The following is a 19,689-nucleotide window of genomic DNA, read 5'->3' on the forward strand; positions in this document are numbered from 1 at the left end:
TGCACTGCCTCACAGTGTGATGGCCCTCGGGAGAAGTGGGATAAACCTTTGGGATATATTCAGTTCTGTATGTGTGAGGCTTTGGAACAGCTAAATCTCCCCTTGTGCCCAGTCAGGTGACGGGTGTAGAGTTTTGAATATAGAGCTGACTCCAGCCACCTTTACTGATTCACTTTTCCATTGTTGCCCCTGTCTCAGGAATTCAAGGAGGGTCGGAGAGCGAGTCACACTGCTCCCCAAGTCCTTTTCAGTCACAGAGAACCTCCCCTGGAGCTGAAAGACACTGACGCAGCAGTGGGCGACAACATCGGCTACATCACCTTCGGTAAGTCCCTCTTCACTGCCACCTATTGACGATTGATCTTTGTTTGGTCCGAGCCGAGAATCAGAATCTCCAGTGTTCAGGGCCAGGGGAAAGTTGTCTTTTGAAGTCCTGAACACGAGATAGAATTAATATTAGTGAGATTAAATGAAACCAACTCAGCAATTGCAAAATACAATTAAAATGCCGGATATTTTGGGAAATCTCTTTTCTGGAGCCCACCTATATTTGAAATTTCTGTTGTCAGCTAAGCAGGACTCCATGAGCAGCTTCGACCGCCATGTTACAGTGACCCATTGTTACTGCCTCTTGCCAGCCATATCCACATACTGTCAGCAGAGGGGTAAGATTGTGATCCCAGGCAGTTAGCTCCACATAATCTGGTGATCGGGGCACAGAGGAGAAATTTAACAGAAATTTAAATTTCTGTTTAATTTGGAGATAATGGGGGGGAAACTGTTTCCATAGGGTTGGTAAACAGAGTAAAGCTCGCTACCCTTATCATCAAACACTCCGAGGACAGATACAGCACGGGGTTAGTTACAGAGTAAAGTTCCCTCTACACTGTCCCCATCAAACACTCCCAGGACAGGTACAGCACGGGGTTAGATACAGAGTAAAGCTCCCTCTACACTGTCCCCATCAAACACTCCCAGGACAGGTACAGCACGGGGTTAGATACAGAGTAAAGCTCGCTACCCTTATCATCAAACACTCCGAGGACAGGTACAGCACGGGGTTAGTTACAGAGTAAAGCTCGCTACCCTTATCATCAAACACTCCGAGGACAGGTACAGCACGGGGTTAGTTACAGAGTAAAGTTCCCTCTACACTGTCCCCATCAAACACTCCCGGGACAGGTACAGCACGTGGTTAGATACAGAGTAAAGCTTCCTCTACACTGTCCCCATCAAACACTCCCAGGACAGGTACAGCATGGGGTTAGATAGAGTAAAGCTCCCTCGACACTGTCCCCATCAAACACTCCCAGGACAGGTACAGCACGGGGTTAGATACAGAGTAAAGCTCCTTCTACTCTCTCACCACCAAACACTCCCAGGACAGGTACAGCACGGGGTTAGTTACAGAGTAAAGCTCGCTACCCTTATCATCAAACACTCCGAGGACAGGTACAGCACGGGGTTAGTTACAGAGTAAAGTTCCCTCTACACTGTCCCCATCAAACACTCCCGGGACAGGTACAGCACGTGGTTAGATACAGAGTAAAGCTTCCTCTACACTGTCCCCATCAAACACTCCCAGGACAGGTACAGCATGGGGTTAGATAGAGTAAAGCTCCCTCGACACTGTCCCCATCAAACACTCCCAGGACAGGTACAGCACGGGGTTAGATACAGAGTAAAGCTCCTTCTACTCTCTCACCACCAAACACTCCCAGGACAGGTACAGCACGGGGTTAGATACAGAGTAAAGCTCTCTCTACACTGTCCCCATCAAACACTCCCAGGATGGTAATTCTCTGCTGGTTAATGAAGCAGAGTATTGCAGCTTGATCTGTTGAGCTGCTCATGTGCAGGATCGAGGCTCGTTCTCAGTTAACAAAATCTAGCACTTTGCAGGTGGAATATTGTTGAAAAGAGAGACATGTTCCTGAAGACTTTTCATCTTGCACTCATCAGGACAAACACAAGAATACCAAATTTCAAACAAACATAAAACAATTTATAGCACAGGAGAAAGGAGTGCGGATTTGTTGGCAAAACGATTTTGATTTACTGAGGCATTGCCATGGGGACTATAGGTTCCCCAACCTCCCGGATAATTAAAAGAAAATGTGTAAGGATTGAACACATTCCTTTTGTTTGCAGTGAACGGGTCTTTGTGTGTGACTATGTCCCTTCCACGTTACAAACTTGACTGATTATCTTACATTTGTTGTTAGTGCAGTCATTAACACACAGGATTGTTGCTGGTAGCTTATTAATACATTCTAATTGATCCTGACCTTCATTATCTCTTTACACCACCGCTGGCAAGAGCTTATGGACCTCTTATTGTGTGCAGTGGAGGTACATAGACATTTTGGGTAGGATTAAGGATGGCGAGTGATTGGCGCTCGCTGTCCCAAGAGTCAGTGCCTAACGCGCAGCTGCCGACTGTTGAACTCCCACTGGGATTTAACGCTGACTGGAGCGTTGATTGGCAAAGGGCGGAACTCCATCTGCCTATGGAATTCCCTCCAGTGAGTTTTCAGCCAATCAGATTGGGTGCGGGAACCCCAAAACTGAGGGAGTCTTCAGCGTGCGGAACCCCCACCTCTTCTCACCCGAGAGGACAGTAAGAAGTCTCTCAACACCAGGTTAAGTCCAACAGGTCTATTTGGCATCACGAGCTTTTGGAGCGCTGCACATTCATCGGGTGAGTGAGCAGTGCTCCGAAAGTTCGTGCTACCAAATAAACCTGTGGGACTTTAACCTGGTGTTGTGAGACTCCTTACTGTGCCCACCCCAGTCCAACGCCGGCAACTCCACATCACAACTGAGAGGAGGAAGAGTGCAAATGTCACGCTCCCACCCTCCCCATTTCCAGCCTTAATATTTAAGCCTGGGCAGGATAAGCCCTTTAAGGGCTTTAATAGGCGAATCGATGGGTAACTTGCCCGAGGGCCGTGCGTACCCAAGCAGACTTCCGCCCCACCCTGATTCACAACCCGAGTGTAAAATCCTGCCCTTAGTTTTCATGCAGGCGTGATTTGGATGCCACTGTCTCTGTGAATCTTTCTCCGGCTAATTCCACCTAAGCTGGAAAAATAAAAATGTAGGGCTTGGGAGCAAGAGTGGGCCATTTGGCCCTTCACGCCTGTTCAAATCCACCATTCAATAAGATCATGGTTAATCTGTTTGCGATCTCAGCTCCAATGTCCTGTCTGCCCCCCATAACCGTCATCCATCAAAAATGTCATAGAGTCATAGGGGCTTACAGCATGGGAACAGGTCCTTCGGCCCAACTTGTCCATGCCACCCTTTTTTTTAAACCCCTAAACTAAATGTATCAAATTCAGCCTTGAATACGTTTGATGACCCAGCCACCTCCTTTGGAGAAGCAAATTGCACAGACTAACAACTGAAGAGAAAATGTTTTCCTCATCTCTGTCTTAAAACATAAACCTCTCATTTTTAAACTATCCCCTGGTTCTGGCTTCCCCACCAAGTGGAAACATCCTCTCAGCAACCACCCCCCTGTTGAGTTTCTTCAGCATCTTAAATGTTGCAATAAAAACTTTCATTCTTCGAACTTCCAATAGGTACAGGCCCAACCTTTCTTTATAAGATAAGCCCTTCATCCCAGGAATGAGTCAAGTGGACCTCCTCAGAACTGCTTTGAGTCCAATTATACCTTTTTTTCAAATAGAGATACCAAAACTGTGCACAATACTCCAGCTGCGATCTCGCCGAGACTCTACAGCTACTGTAAAACTTGCCAGTTTTAATATTCCATTTCCCTTTCAATAAACACCAACATTCATTTGCTTTTCTAATCACTTGCTGTACCTGCAGACTGTTTGCAATTCATGTACCAGGGCACCCAGATCCCTCTGTAACTCAGAGTTCTGTAATCTTTCTATATTTAAATAGTTTACTGCTTTTCTATTCTACCTGCCAAATTGGACAAGTTCACATTTCCCACATTATGCTCCATTACTCACTGAACCTATCTATATCCCCTTGCAGATTCTCTACCTCCACGTCATAGCGTTACTGTGTCACCAGCAAACTTAGCCAGCTTACATTCAGCCCCTTCATCCGAGTCATTGATGTAGATTGTAAAAGGTTGAGGCTCCAGCACTGATTCCTGTGGTATTCCACTAGTTACAGCTTACCAATCTGAAAAAAACCCATTGATCCTTACTCTCTACTTCCTGTTCGCTAACCAATCTTTTATCCATGCTAATACGTTACCCCCTACATCATGCGATCTTAAATGTAAAGCTACGAAATATTATACTGGATATAGCACTTGGGGCGAATGGGATCAAAGGTGATGGGGAGAAAGCAGGATTAGACTATTGAGTTGGACGATCAGCCATGATCGTGATGAATGGCGGAGCAGGCTCGAAGGGCCGAATGGCCTCCTCCTGCTCCTATCTTCTATGTTTCTAGATTTCTATGTGTCTCCCTAGACCAGGCAAATCTGTTCAATATGTACAAATCTTCAAAACAATTAAACCCTGTAATATTTTTGGAGAGAAGTAACATTCCAGAATTGGTTTGTACTCTTGCGGAGTTTATTGTCTTTTTGATATGGGAGCCTGTGTTGTGTGTTTGTGTTGTAGTGGAGAGGTGTGGGATTGGGAGTTGTATTCCATACCTCTGCTGCTGCTCACAGTCTCCATTCTACTGACCATTTTTGTTTCTCTTTTTGCCAGTGCTGTTCCCTCGTCACACCAACCCCAACACTCGTGACAACACCATCAACCTGATCCACACCTTCAGGGATTACCTGCATTATCACATTAAATGCTCCAAGGTGAGGCGGCAGCCCTGTGTATTCCAGCTTCCAGTGTTCAGTAGCTGCCAAGTAGCAATGGTAATAAACACTGGGCTCTGCAGACAGGGCAGGAGGTGTCTCATTTGTACCGAGGACCGATGTGGCTACAGATGATGATGAATGTAAACAGACACTTTTCTTTCCTTGTGGAAGTCAGAATCCTGAACTGGGCATCGGAATGTTCTCCGGTTCTGTATCTTTCTGAGTGGAGTGTGAGATTGCAGGGCTTGGTGTCAGTGCAAGAGAGAGGTGGGAATAACTGGATAGCTCTTTCAAAGAGCCAGTATAGTCATGGTAGGATGAATGGCCTCCTGCACTGTATGATTTTATAAAGCCCTATGTGCCACGTGTGTTATTAACTTATTTTGGGCGGTGGTTTGGTAACGTTCAATCATATGATCACTTCCCGTACACACATCTGAGTGGTGAATGCCGGCGACTGTTCCACCACCAGTAGCATCACAGTGAAGCTTGACCGCAATAGCCACTCCCATTCGCCCTTTATAGTAGGAATGGCTGGAATGCTGTCCCTTTCTCATCAGACACTAAAGTCCAGTAGGATGGAGTGTCCGACATTTACCCTGAATGAGACTTGACCATCTCTACTGACCAAGCTCTACGCTGTACTGTGTTCCCCATCACGTCAATACCATCATAGCGTAGGTTTAAAAGTCTCTCTGATAGTGAGTACCCTGTCATTCGTGCCTGAGTGTCATATCTGCCCCTTGTAACTCCTGCCGCCCCCAACCCCAGTATTCATTAACCATGAGCAATGGCACAGATGATCTGCCGCTCTGTAAATCTTGATGAACTGGACATGTTTCTGAGGCTCAGCATTGGGCTAGTTTGAGAGCAGATGATATTTCAAGTGTCTTTATATTACTTGCAGGCTTATATCCACACTCGCATGAGGGCCAAGACCTCGGACTTCCTGAAGGTTTTGAACCGTGCGCGGCCAGAGACTGAGAAGAAAGAGATGAAAACAATGTCGTAAGTACTGGGCGGAGTGATCTCCGCTCATTGTCACAACAGTCGCCTGTCCGAGAACCGGATTGAGGTTACAGATTGTAAATCAGCCCAGCCCTCTATACGTCTCAGCTAAGAACAGCCCATGTGGCACTGAGGGTCCCACTGCTCTCAGTTTAGGTACTGGAGTATCTTGATTTGGGAGGGGTTAGATCCTGAGGTGGGTAGTGGAGTGGATCAAGTGAAGGTGATCTGAATGACAGACTGGCCATTTGGTCCAATAGTCTTGTGCTGGAGTTTTCAGTTTTAAATGAAGTATCTGTTAGTTGCAGGAGTGTAAAAGATCTGTTGGTGCCTCAAACCGTAGTGTTAAACGTTTTGATGGATAGATGAGGTTATTGTATTCCACTGTAATTCAGCCTATTCCAAAACTGTTCTACGAACTAACAATATGAAGTATACATCTTCATTTACCGTGACCAATAGTAAACAGTGTGCTCTGAAACATCAGAGCTTCATATTGAATCACACCTGCTTTTGTTTGATGTGGAACTGATGTCATTTTCTGATGCGTCACAGGGGGTGAGTTACAACAAAGCAGCTTTTCTGAGGCGAGAGACATTAAACTAGCTGCAGAACTGGGAAAGCCCAAGCTCTCAGCCCAGGCCCTGCTTGGTTTGAGGGAGGCAATCAGACCACTGGATAACCTAGGCGCTTGTGGGGCTGTCAGCATTTGGGGCGGGGGGGAAGTGATAAATCTTAGAAGGTCCCTGCTCCATGTTTCTGTTCAGTCTCCTCACTAGAAATGTATGAAAATGAAAAGCTGTGTTGAAGTTAAGTGTGCTGCCCCCTTGTTAAATGTGGCACTCAAGGGTACTGCAGGGGGAGCAGGGCAGCAGCTGATCTCTTCAATACCCTGTCCAAAATGGTGTGTGTTCACCACAGCAGGTTCCCAATATAAACCTTAAAGAATAACTTACTTTTATTCCTTTATGCCATTAACCAATTGGGTGCAAGAGAAGCAGTCAGGATGTGTGTGCGCGCGTATTTTCTCACGACCTCCAGTCCTGGTCAAAGACTTCACTACTGAGACCTCAGTCAATTCTAACTCTGCCTGATGGGCTGAAAGCCTGAGTGAGCTGCTTGAGGTGCTGTGTGTCCTGAGCAGAGGCAACAATGTCACCCCACACGCTTTGGTTTCTTTCCCACCTGTGTCTTTGCGTGCTATCCTTCCCATTGGTGATTTCTGGAATTTTTCCATCCACTTTGCATCCAAGTTATTTGTGCATGGAATCTTCGAATCAAAGAATACTTTGTGTGTAATTTGAATTCTGCTTTGCATTGTCTCTGTGTGCAGCAGTGTCGGGGCGTCAGGCAATGTTCAGTATCTGCTTCGTAATCCAAACCATCGCCCTGCCTTTCCTGTTCCCTTTAGCAAATTAGAACCAATACGCTGGAAAAACTGCAGTAACACCAAGTGTGGTGTCAGATACTTAATTCAGTGTTATACCCATCCCAACCAGTACTGTACCCCAGTGTTATACAGTGACAGACCCGTCCCCACCAGTACTGTACCCCAGTGTTATACAGTGACAGACCCATCCCCACCAGTACTGTACCCCAGTGTTATACAGTGACAGACCCGTCCCCACCAGTACTGTACCCCAGTGTTATACAGTGAGACGCGTCCCCACCAGTACTGTACCCCAGTGTTATACAGCGACAGACCCGTCCCCACCAGTACTGTACCCTAGTGTTATACAGTGACCATCCCCCCCAGTACTGTATCCCAATGTTAGACAGTGACAGACCCATCCCCACCAGTACTGTACCCCAGTGTTATACAGTGACAGACCCGTCCCCACCAGTACTGTACCCCAGTGTTATACAGTGACAGACCCGTCCCCACCAGTACTGTACCCCAGTGTTATACAGTGAGACACGTCCCCACCAGTACTGTACGCCAGTATTATATGGTGACAGACCCATCCACATCAGTACTGTACCCCAGTGTTATACAGTGACCATCCCCCCCAGTACTGTATCCCAATGTTAGACAGTGACAGACCCATCCCCACCAGTACTGTACCCCAGTGTTATACAGTGACAGACCCATCCCCACCAGTATTGTACCCCAGTGTTATACAATGACAGCCCCACCAGTACTGTACCCCAGTGTTATACAGTGACCATCCCCCCCAGTACTGTATCCCAATGTTAGACAGTGACAGACCCATCCCCACCAGTACTGTACCCCAGTGTTATACAGTGACAGACCCATCCCCACCAGTATTGTACCCCAGTGTTATACAATGACAGCCCCACCAGTACTGTACCCCAGTGTTATACAGTGACAGACCCGTCCCCACCAGTACTGTACCCTAGTGTTATACAGTGACAGACCCGTCCCCACCAGTACTGTACCCCAGTGTTATACAGTGACAGACCCGGCCCCACCAATACTGCACCCTAGTGTTATACAGTGACAGACCCTTCCCCACCAGTACTGTACCCCAGTGTTATATAGAATAACAGCGTATGTACATTTTGCATGTAGCTCTGCATGTTGCTTTGTGTGTTATGTTGTTCTTTTCTATTTTTCCCTTCCCCCAGGTGTTTCCATGGCAGACCCTACTCTGGCTTTATGCAACAGAGTGCCTTTGGTGATAGTCCAATAGCTACAGTGCCTAGGGAGTGGACAGACAGTGCAGTGCAGCCCAGGACTGTCAGGTCTTCTGATAGGATACACGCGTGAGTGATACAGGGAAGCAATGTACAGGTTATTAGAGTGGCGGAGAGGCCCATCAGCCCAGCTGATCTCACCCACTTTCACAGAATTAACACGTTACAATAAAACAAAGCCCACACACGGCCTGAGTGAGAGATCACAGCCAGAGATCCACATTGAGATCCACACAGGGACTGAGTGAGAGATCACAGCCAGAGATCCACATTGAGATCCACACAGGGACTGAGTGAAGAGATCGCCGTCCAGTCTAATCCACACTGAGCCCACACACCCAGAGTGAGTTTGATTCTTGCCACTCGGTCAGTGCAGACGTTGAGCTATAAATGGCTTTGCCCTGAAGCTAGACAGAAGAGGAAAGTATTCTGCAGCTTGCTGGCTGAGGACAGCGACGCCCTTTCATTGTGAACTAGCCAGCAGATATCCACTGGTCTGCCCTGTGAGGTTGGGAAGGAAGCCAATGTCTGGCGAGGTAGAGGGGGGTAACCAAGCTAATGAAGAATGCTGAGGGGTCTGTGTTTTATTGCACCGCTTGAAACAACAATTCAACTTTAGTTTTTCAAAGCAGGAAAAAACTTACAGTTTTCAGCCAATTGTTGCTGCACAGGGCAGGAGGAGTGAGCGGGGATATTCTAGAATTACTGAAAGTACTCGCTGAATGTCCAGACACGGATAATGGGGTGTGTATCAGCTCCAAGAACCCAGCTGATCTGATGGTCTGAGTCTGTGTGTTCATTCTTGAATACTGCAATGTCTCTCTCTCTCCCCGTTCCCGTGCTTCACCTGGTAAAGGGGCTCAGACTGGAATGTCACTGAGCTATGTCGGTTTGTGTTGACTTGTGCCAATTGTCTCATTCTTCCAGTCCTGCTTGCAGCTGCTCCGACCAGGAAAGTCATAGACGTACGATGACTAACTGTGGATTGGACTGTTTGTGGTCCCAGGCTCCTCACAATGACTGAGCATCATGTGTGTGGGCTGGCTGTTGCTGGTCTCTGCTTTCTGAGCCATTGCTCTGCTAACTTGTTAGGATCGTCCACCTGCTCCGCCATTCCCAGTCAGTGCATATAGAAGGGGTGACGTCCCTGCAGCACACCCAGCCAAAGCTGACGGGACCCTCGTAGTTTTGCACACTGTCTATTGAGATCTCAGAACATGGCCACTGGCACCATAGAACCAAAGAAAGGTGACTGTGCAGGGAGTGGACATTCAGCCCATCCTGTCTGCACCTATCAAAAATGAAACTAGTTGCTTAATTTAACCCTATTTTCCAGCACCTGGTCTGTAGTCTTGCAGGTTCCAGTAATTCTGATACAGATCCAGGTGCCAGGTGAATTCCAGATGCCCACCACTCTCTGGCTTAAAAGGTTTTGCCTCATGACCCTTCTAATCCTTTACCAATCACCTTTAGTCTGTGTCCCTGGGAATTGACCCCTCAGTTGGGGGGAAACAAGTTTTTCCTGTCTCGGCCCCTCATAAATTTGTACATCTCGATTAGGTCACCCCTTCGCCTCTTCTATTCTAAGGGAAACAACCCCGGCCTATCCAATCTCTCCTCAAAATTGCAATTTTTAAGCCCTGGCAACATTCTGGTAGATCTCTGCACTCTCCAGAGCAATCCTGTCCTTCCTGTAACATGGTGACCAGAACTGTACACATGGTGGCCTAACCCAATGTTCCAGCATTACATCACTGCTTTTGTATCCAATACCTTGCCCAGTAAAGGAAAGCATTCCAGGTACTTTCATGTCCACCTGTCCTGCTACATTCAGGGACCTATGGACATGCACTTCGAGGTCTCACACCCTTGACCCCTCTCAACATTGTCCTGTTGCTGAGTTTTCCCTTGCTTTGTTTACCCTCCAAATTTATTGCCTCACGCTTTTCCAGATTAAATTCCATTTGCCACTTTTCCGCCCACTTGGCTATCATTCTGGAGTTGGCAGCTTTCCTCTTCATCATCAGCCACACGGCTAATTACTGTCTCATCTGCAAATTTCCCAATCACGCCTCCCACATTAAGGCAAATCATTAATACAAACAGCATGAGGCCAACACCGAGCCCTGTGGAACGCCGTAGGAAATGGTTTTCCATTCTCCCTACAGCCAGCTACTTGTTTTTTAAAGTTTATTTATTAGTCACAAGTTGGCTTACATTAACACTGCAATGAAGTTACTGTGAAAATCCCCTGGTTGCCACACCTGTTCACTGAAGGAGAATTTAGCACAGCCAATGCACCCTAACCAGCATGTCTTTCGGACTGTGGGAGGAAACCAGAGCACCCGGAGGAAACCCACGCAGACACGGGGAGAACGTGCAGACTCCACACAGACAGTGACCCAAGGCCGGGAAACGAACCGGGGTCCCTGGCGCTGTGAGGCAGCAGCGCTAACCACTGTGCCAACGTGCCGCCCATGGGAGTCAGGAGTGAGAGTTGTGGGACACTGGTTGCCCCCACCCACATCCTCCTTTACACGAATATGATTGCCTTTGCAGAGCTTCACAAATGTCCCATATCACCTCACTATTCAGTTCCAGTATAATCTCCTCTTACAACCAGTGGCTCCTCCCCTCAGCTCTCACCTGTTGCTTTAGGTAATGTCACATATCCTGTTTGTTTTGCAGGAGGTGGATTTGAGGAAGAGCAAAAGCAAATTATTGCGGATGTGGGAATCTGAAACAAAAACAGGAAATGCTGGAAAATCTCAGCAGGTCTGACAGCCTCTGTGGAGAGAGAATAGAGCCAATGTTTTGAGTCTGGATGACCCTTCATCAGGGCAAAGGGTCTCTGACGAAGAGTCATCCAGACTCAAACATTGGCTCTATTCTCTCTCCACAGACGCTGTCAGACCTGCTGAGATTTTCCAGCATTTTTTGTTTTTGAGGAAGGGCAGATGGCTCCTGAATCCAGCGATTAGCCCTTCCTGGCCTATCCAGGGAATGAGAGTCTGTACAGACTTTATCACATCCTCTGAACATCCATTCACTCCTCCCCCCCGCCCCCCACCACACACACACACACACACCCCCCCCCCCCGCCCCCCACCACACACACAATATTGCTAGGCCGAGATGTGTTGCGGGTCGGTTGCCAGGTGTCTTGCCGACACCATTGGGAAGTGCTGGAGGAATGATGACAGTAAAAGGCCGAATTGCAGTGTTGCTACCAGCAGTTTGTTCTCCGTGTACAACACGATGACAAATCTCCTTGAAGCGACTATTAGTCTGACCTCTCACAGAGCACCTTCTACAACATCCTGAAACATGGGGACAGGGTGAGTGGGACAGACATGGGGACAGGGTGAGTGGGACAGACATGGGGACAGGGTGAGTGGGACAGACATGGGGACAGGGTGAGTGGGACAGACATGGGGACAGGGTGAAGGGGCAGACATGGGGACAGGGTGAAGGGGCAGACATGGGGACAGGGTGAAGGGGCAGTCATGGGGACAGGGTGAAGGGGCAGACATGGGGACAGGGTGAGGGGGCAGTGCTGGGCTGGTAGGATCATAAGGAAGCAGTGGGGTTCCGGAGCCAGGGTGAACATCGAGGGAGCCGGTATCTTTAACCTCTTCTGACTGTCCCGTTCTATCCACAGGGGGAAAACATTTTCAGCTCGATAAGAAATCCTTGGGCTGCTGAGCTTGAAGCTGATGATTTATTTGCACAGATCCCCAGCGTGCAGTCATCAGGACCCCTGTCGAGTCTGATCCTGAATATTGCCGTCTTTATCTGATTAAGTGAATCTCGACTGCGCTTTGCTTGCAGTGATTTCCTGTCATTTTGTGGTGCCCAGAGGAACTTGTTTAATCAATAAAAACATTCCATCTTCCAGCTGCTTCCATTCTCTGTTCACTAATATTTTGCTGTTGCTTTCCATGGCCGCTAACACGGAATCCGATATCTGCTGCTCTGACCCAGCCAGGACTCTGCAACAGGATGAATGGCAGGAACTGTAAGCACTTCCAAAAGAATAAATCTTTTATATATCACAGTTGCCTATCTGATTGTTATTTCTGTCTTTTCTCTTGTGTGTAGATACTTGAATATGTAAAATTGGGGCATCACCATGGGTAGCACAGTGGTTAGCACTGCTGCCTCACAGCGCCAGGGACCCGGGTTCAATTCCCAGCTTGGGTCACTGTCTGTGTGGAGTTTGCACATTCTCCTCGTGTCTGCGTGGGTTTCCTGCGGGTGCTCCGGTTTCCTCCCACAGTCCAAAGACGTGCGGGTTAGGTTGATTGGCCATGCTAAATTGACCCTAGTGTCAGGGGATTAGCAGGGTAAATATGTGGGGTTAGAGGAATAGGGCCTGGGTGGGATTGTGGTTGGGGCAGACTTGATGGGTCGAATGGCTTCCTTCTGCACTGTGGGGATTCTATAAATGCTGGAATGGTGCATCCAGGTACCATCATGTCAGCATCAAACACTCCCAGGACAGGTACAGCACGTGGTTAGATACAGAGTAAAGCTCCCTCTACACTGTCCCCATCAAACACTCCCAGGACAGGTACAGCACGGGGTTAGATACAGAGTAAAGCTCCCTCTACACTGTCCCCATCAAACACTCCCAGGACAGGTACAGCACGCAGTTAGATACAGAGTAAAGCTCCCTCTCCACTGTCCCCATCAAACACTCCCAGGACAGGTACAGCACGGGGTTAGATACAGAGTAAAGCTCCCTCTGGGAGGACAATAAAATGCTGAATTGCAGTGTCCCCTTTAAACTGTTGTTCTCAAGTGTGCTAAATGATGAAAACTTGCTGTGAGCTATCGCACAAAGCAAGCAACAGAAGAGGGATTCTGTTCAATAAATTGCTCTGTATCTATCCCATTGACACAGACTAAGTGAGGAGTCAGTGATATGAAGCCTAACCCTGCCTTATAGTCTAGTGATAACAAAGGACTAGAATTATCCAAGGGAAATAGCAGTAATCACAGCAAAATGGGGAGGAGGAATTTCTTAAATATCTACAAGACAACTATTTTCATTAGCGTGTTTCCAAACCATGAATCTATCAGCTCCAGTCCAGTCTGTGGTTCCAGATTCCGGCTGCAGAAATCGTGTGAAATTTCAGGAACGCAGGTAAGTGACCGGTTTGTGAATATTTCACTTCAAAATTGATCCAACAATTAATTGTAAGGTTTTGTTATTTGTAATAAGACTTATTGGCAATAATAATAGTTATTGGGAGTAGCAGTGTATATTAATTATACGTTAATTAAAGATGGCAGGACAAGTGATGTGTTGTGACTGCAGCAGGTGGGAGTTGTTGGACATCGAGGTAATCCAGGACAAACATGTCTGCCATGTCTATGGCTTGAGGAGCCTTAGCCTTTGCAATAGTCCAACAGGTTCAAGGATCTTGTGGACTGTACAGATGACTGATTGCAGGGTGGATGAGCAAACTGATCATGACATCATGGTACAGGAAGCCATTCAAGTGGAGGGAGTTAATAGAATTGCAATGGCTGTTGAGGACAGTGTAGACATGGGGATAGATGCCTGCAGCCAAGGGTGGGAGTCCAGAAGGCTGTGTTGTCTGCCTGGTGTCAGGGTTCAGGACATTTGTTCTGGGCTGGAGATGAAATTGCAGTGGGTGGGGGAGGATCCAGTGGTTTCTATCCATTTAGGTACCAACAACATAGAACTAGAAAAAGGAAGTAAGAGCAGCTAAGGCTAAATTAAAAAGCACAACCTCAAAGGTAATAAAATCTCAGGATTACTACCTGAGCCACGAGCAAACTGGCATAGGATAAATCCGATTAGTTAACTGTGTGGCTCTAAGGTTGGTGTTGAAGAAATTTGTTTCTATTCATGGGGCACTGGTGCCAATACCAGGAAAAGTGAATACTGCCTGGGATAGTCTCCACCTGAACCATGCGGGAACTAGTGTTCTGGTGAGTCATATAACTAGGCCGGCCGGGGTTTAAACTAAAGTCAAGGCTTCAAGCCTGGAAAGATGTGATTAAAAAAGACAAAGCATGATGGGAGGAAGAGAAATGGTATTCAGAGCATTAGCAGGAAGACTATAACCTGAGAGTGCTCCTGCAGATAAGGCTAGAGGTTACAAAAATAGTAAAAAGACAGAAGTAAAGGGTCGGTATCTGCACGTAGAATCTGTAACAAAACGGATAAATTGACAACACAAATCAAAATAAATATGTATGAACTGATAGCTATTACATAGCTGCTGGATGAAAAAGACTGGGCCCTGAATATAGAAACATAGAAAATAGGTGCCGGAGTAGACCATTCGGCCCTTCAAACCTGCACCACCATTCGATATGATCATGGTTGATCATGCACTTTCAGTATCCCGCTCCCGCTTTCTCTCCAGACCCCTTGGTCCCTTCAGCCACAAGGGCCACGTTCAGCTCCCTCGTGAACATATCTAAAATGAACTGGCCCCAGCAGCTTTCTGTGGGAGAGAATTCCACAGGTTCACAACTCTGAGTGAAAAAATTCTTTCTCATCTCGGTCCTGAATGGCTTACCCCTTATTCTTAGACTGTGACCCCTAGTTCTGGACTTCCCCAACATCGGGAACATTGTTCCTGAATCCAGCCTGTCCAGTCCCATCAGGATTTTATATGTTTCTATGAGATCACTTCTCATTCTTCTAAATTCCAGTGAGTACAAGCCCAGTCGATCCAGTCTCTCTTCATATGTCAATCCTGCCATTCCAGGAATCAGGCTGGTGAACCTTCACTGGACTCCCTCAATAGCAAGAATGTCCTTCCTCAGACTAGGAGACCAAACCTGCACACAATACTCAAGGTGTGGCCTCACCAAGGCCCTGTATAACTGCAGCAATGATGTGGAGATGCCGGCGTTGGACTGGGGTAAACACAGTAAGATTTTTAACAACAGGTTAAAGTCCAACAGGTTTATTTGGTAGCAAATACCATTAGCTTTCGGAGCGCTGCTCCTTTGTCAGATGGAGTGGATATCTGCTCTCAAACAGGGCACAGAGACACAAAATCAAGTTACAGAATACTGATTAGAATGCGAATCTTTACAGCTGATCAGGTCTTAAAGATACAATGTGAGTGGAGGGAGCATTCGGCACAGGTTAAAGAATGTGTATTGTCTCCAGACAGGACAGCCAGTGAGATTCTGCAAGTCCAGGAGGCAAGCTGTGGGGGTTACCAAGAGTGTGACATGAACCCAAGATCCCGGTTTAGGCCGTCCTCATGTGTGCGGAACTTGGCTATCAGTTTCTGCTCAGCGACTATGCGCTGTCGTGTGTCGTGAAGGTCGCCTTGGAGAACGCTTACCCGAAGATCAGAGGCTGAATGCCCGTGACCGCTGAAGTGCTCCCCCACAGGAAGAGAACAGTCTTGCCTGGTGATTGTCGAGCGGTGTCCGTTGTCGTAGCGTCTGCTACGGATCCGCTCAACAACGGATCCGCTCGACAATCACCAGGCAAGACTGTTCTCTTCCTGTGGGGGAGCACTTCAGCGGTCACGGGCATTCAGCCTCTGATCTTCGGGTAAGCGTTCTCCAAGGCGGGCTTTATGACACACGATAGCGCAGAGTCGCTGAGCAGAAACTGATAGCCAAGTTCCACACACATGAGGACGGCCTAAACCGGGATCTTGGGTTCATGTCACACTATCGGTAACCCCTACAGCTTGCCTGCTGGACTTGCAGAATCTCACTGGCTGTCCTGTCTGGAGACAATACACATTTCTTTAACCTGTGCCTAATGCTCCCTCCACTCACATTGTCTGTATCTTTAAGACCTGATCAGCTGTAAAGATTCGCATTCTAATCAGTATTCTGTAACTTGATTTTGTGTCTCTGTATGCCCTGTTTGAGAGCAGATATCCACTCCATCTGACGAAGGAGCAGCGCTCCGAAAGCTAATGGCATTTGCTACCAAATAAACCTGTTGGACTTGAACCTGGTGTTGTTAAAACTCTTACTATAACTGCAGCAAGACATCCTTACTCCTATACTCAAATCCTCTTGCTATGAAGGCCAGCATGCCATTAGCTTTCCTCACCGCCTGCTGTACCTGCATGGCAACCTTCAGCGACTGTTCCACCATGACATCCAGGTCATGTTACACTTCCCCTTTTCCTAAACTGCCACCATTCAGATAATAACCTTCCTTCCTGTTTTTGCCACCAAAGTGGATAACCTCACATTTATCCACATTATATTACATTTGCCAAGTACTTGCCCACTCAGCCAACCTGTCCAAGTCACTCTGCAGCCTCTTAGCATCCTCCTCACAGCACACACTGCCACCCAGCTTAGTGTCCTCTGCAAATTTGAAGAGACTGCATTCAATTCCTTCGCCTAAATCATTAATGTATACTGTGAACAGCGGGGGTCCCAGCACTGAACCCTGTGGTATTTCACTGGTAACTGCCTGCCACTCTGAAAAGGACCCATTTATTCCCACTCTCTGCTTCCTGTTTGCCAACCAGTTCTCTATCCACGTCAATACATTACCCCCAATACCATGAGCTTTGATTTTGCTCACTAATCTCTTGTGTGGGACCTTGTCAAAAGTCTTTTGAAAGTCCAGATACACAACATCCACTGGTTCACCCTTGTCCACTCTACTGGTCACAACCTCAAAACATTCCAGAAGATTTGTCAAGCACGATTTCCCTTTAGTGAATCCATGCTGACTTGGACCAATCCTGTCACCGCTTTCCAAATGTTCAAGTTATTACATCCTTAATAATTGACTCCAGCATTTTCCCCACCACCGGTGTCAGGCTAACCGGTCTATAATTCCCTGTTTTCTCTCTTCCTCCTTTTTTAAAAAGCAGGGTTACATTAGCCACCCTCCAATCCACTGGAACTCTTCCATAGTCTATAGAATGCTGGAAAATGATCACCAATGCATCCACTATTTCTAGGTCCACTTCCTAGAGTGCTCTGGGATGCAGAGCATCAGGCCCTGGGCACTTATTGGGTTTTAATCCCAGCAATTTCCCCAGTACAATTTCCTGACTAATAAGGATTTCCCTCAGTTCCTCCTTCATGCTAGACCCTCTGTCCCCTAATATTTCTGGAAGGTTATTTGTGTCCTCCTTAGTGAAGACAGATCCAAAGTATTTGTTCAGCTGGTCTGCCATCTCTTTGTTGCCCATTATGAATTCACCTGATTCTAACTGTAAGGGACCTACATTTGTCTTCAGTCTTTTTCTCTTCACATATCTATAGAAGCTTTTTGCAGTCAGTTTTTATGTTTTCTGCAAGCATACTCTCGCATTCTATTTTCCCCTTCCAAATTAACCCTTTGTCCTCCTCGGCTGGATTTTAAATTTCTCCCAATCCTCAGGTTTGCTGCTTTTTTGGGCCATTTCTATGCCTCCCCTTTGGCTTTAACACTATCCCTGATTTCTCCTGTTAGCTGTGGGATGAGCCACCTTCCCCGTTTTACTCTTATGCCAGACAGGGAGGTACAGTTGTTGAAGTTCATTCATGTGTTCTTTAAATGTCTGCCATTGCCTATCTGTTGTCAACCCCTCAAGTATCCTTTGCCAGCTTATCCTAACTAATGCACATCTCATACCATCAAAGTTAGCTTTCTTCAAGTTCAGGACCCGAATCTCAGATTTAACTGTTTCACTCTCCACCTTAATGAAGAATTCTACCTTATTATGGTCACTGTTCCCTAAAGGATCTCACACCACAAGGTTGCTAATTAATCCTCTCTCATTACACAATACCCAGCCTAGGATGGCCTGCTCTCTAGTTAGTTCCTTGACATATTAGTCGAGAAAACCATCCCTTACCATCCCTTACGGTTGATGAAGGAAGGGCCGTGGATGTCGTCTATATGGATTTCAGTAAGGCATTTGACAAAGTCTCACATGGCAGGTTGGTTAAGAAGGTTAAGGCTCATGGGATACAAGGAGAAGTGGCTAGATGGGTGGAGAACTGGCTTGGCCATAGGAGACAGAGGGTAGTGGTCGAAGGGTCTTTTTCCGGCTGGAGGTCTGTGACCAGTGGTGTTCCTCAGGGCTCTGTACTGGGACCTCTGCTATTTGTGATATATATAAATGATTTGGAAGAAGGTGTAACTGGTGTAATCAGCAAGTTTGCGGATGACACGAAGATGGCTGGAATTGCGGATAGCGAAGAGCATTGTCGGGCAATACAGCAGGATATAGATAGGCTGGAAAATTGGGCGGAGAGGTGGCAGATGGAATTTAATCCGGATAAATGCGAAGTGATGCATTTTGGAAGAAATAATGTCGGGAGGAGTTATACAATAAATGGCAGAGTCATCAGGAGTATAGAAACACAGAGGGACCTAGGTGTGCAAGTCCACAAATCCTTGAAGGTGGCAACACAGGTGGAGAAGGTGGTGAAGAAGGCATATGGTATGCTTGCCTTTATAGGACGGGGTACAGAGTATAAAAGCTGGAGTCTGATGATGCAGCTGTATAGAACGCTGGTTAGGCCACATTTGGAGTACTGCGTCCAGTTCCGGTCGCGGCACTACCAGAAGGACGTGGAGGCATTGGAGAGAGTGCAGAGAAGGTTTACCAGGATGTTGCCTGGTATGGAGGGTCTTAGCTATGAGGAGAGATTGGGTAGACTGGGGTTGTTCTCCTTGGAAAGACGGAGAATGAGGGGAGATCTAATAGAGGTATACAAGATTATGAAGGGTATAGATAGGGTGAACAGTGGGAAGCTTTTTCCCAGGTCGGAGGTGACGATCACGAGGGGTCACGGGCTCAAGCTGAGAGGGGCGAAGTATAACTCAGACATCAGAGGGACGTTTTTTACACAGAGGGTGGTGGGGGCCTGGAATGCGCTGCCAAGTAGGGTGGTGGAGGCAGGCACGCTGACATCGTTTAAGACTTACCTGGATAGTCACATGAGCAGCCTGGGAATGGAGGGATACAAACGATTGGTCTAGTTGGACCAAGGAGCGGCACAGGCTTGGAGGGCCGAAGGGCCTGTTTCCTGTGCTGTACTGTTCTTTGTTCTTTGTTCTTCGTTCTTATACAGTCCAGGAAATCCTCCTCCATCGCATTGCTACCAGTTTGGTGAGCCCAATCAATATGCAGATTGAAGTCACCCATAATAACTGCTGTACCCTTGCTGCACACATCTCTAATTTCCTGCTGGATGCCATCCCCAACCTCACTGCTACTGTTTGGTGGTCT

The 19,689-nt window shown here is 47.2% G+C and overlaps 1 protein-coding gene and 1 non-coding gene across 2 annotated transcripts in view; both read left to right on the forward strand.

Moving 5' to 3' along the window:
• Positions 1 to 12,534, forward strand: part of arpc2 (actin related protein 2/3 complex, subunit 2) — a 41,589-nt gene extending 29,055 nt beyond the window's left edge. The window contains exons 7-10 of the mRNA XM_078227787.1: positions 199 to 325; positions 4,710 to 4,810; positions 5,721 to 5,821; positions 12,141 to 12,534. Of these exons, the coding sequence (XP_078083913.1) occupies positions 199 to 325; positions 4,710 to 4,810; positions 5,721 to 5,821; positions 12,141 to 12,165 (354 nt within the window). The 3' untranslated portion in view covers positions 12,166 to 12,534. The remainder of the gene's footprint in view (positions 1 to 198; positions 326 to 4,709; positions 4,811 to 5,720; positions 5,822 to 12,140) is intronic.
• LOC144504169 (small nucleolar RNA SNORD89) lies at positions 11,666 to 11,778 on the forward strand. Its single transcript, XR_013499588.1, has one exon. It is a non-coding gene; the product is annotated as a small nucleolar RNA SNORD89 (small nucleolar RNA).
• Positions 12,535 to 19,689: the final 7,155 nt, after the last annotated feature.

This window comes from Mustelus asterias, chromosome 14, assembly GCF_964213995.1.
Source record: "Mustelus asterias chromosome 14, sMusAst1.hap1.1, whole genome shotgun sequence".
NCBI lineage: Eukaryota > Metazoa > Chordata > Chondrichthyes > Carcharhiniformes > Triakidae > Mustelus > Mustelus asterias.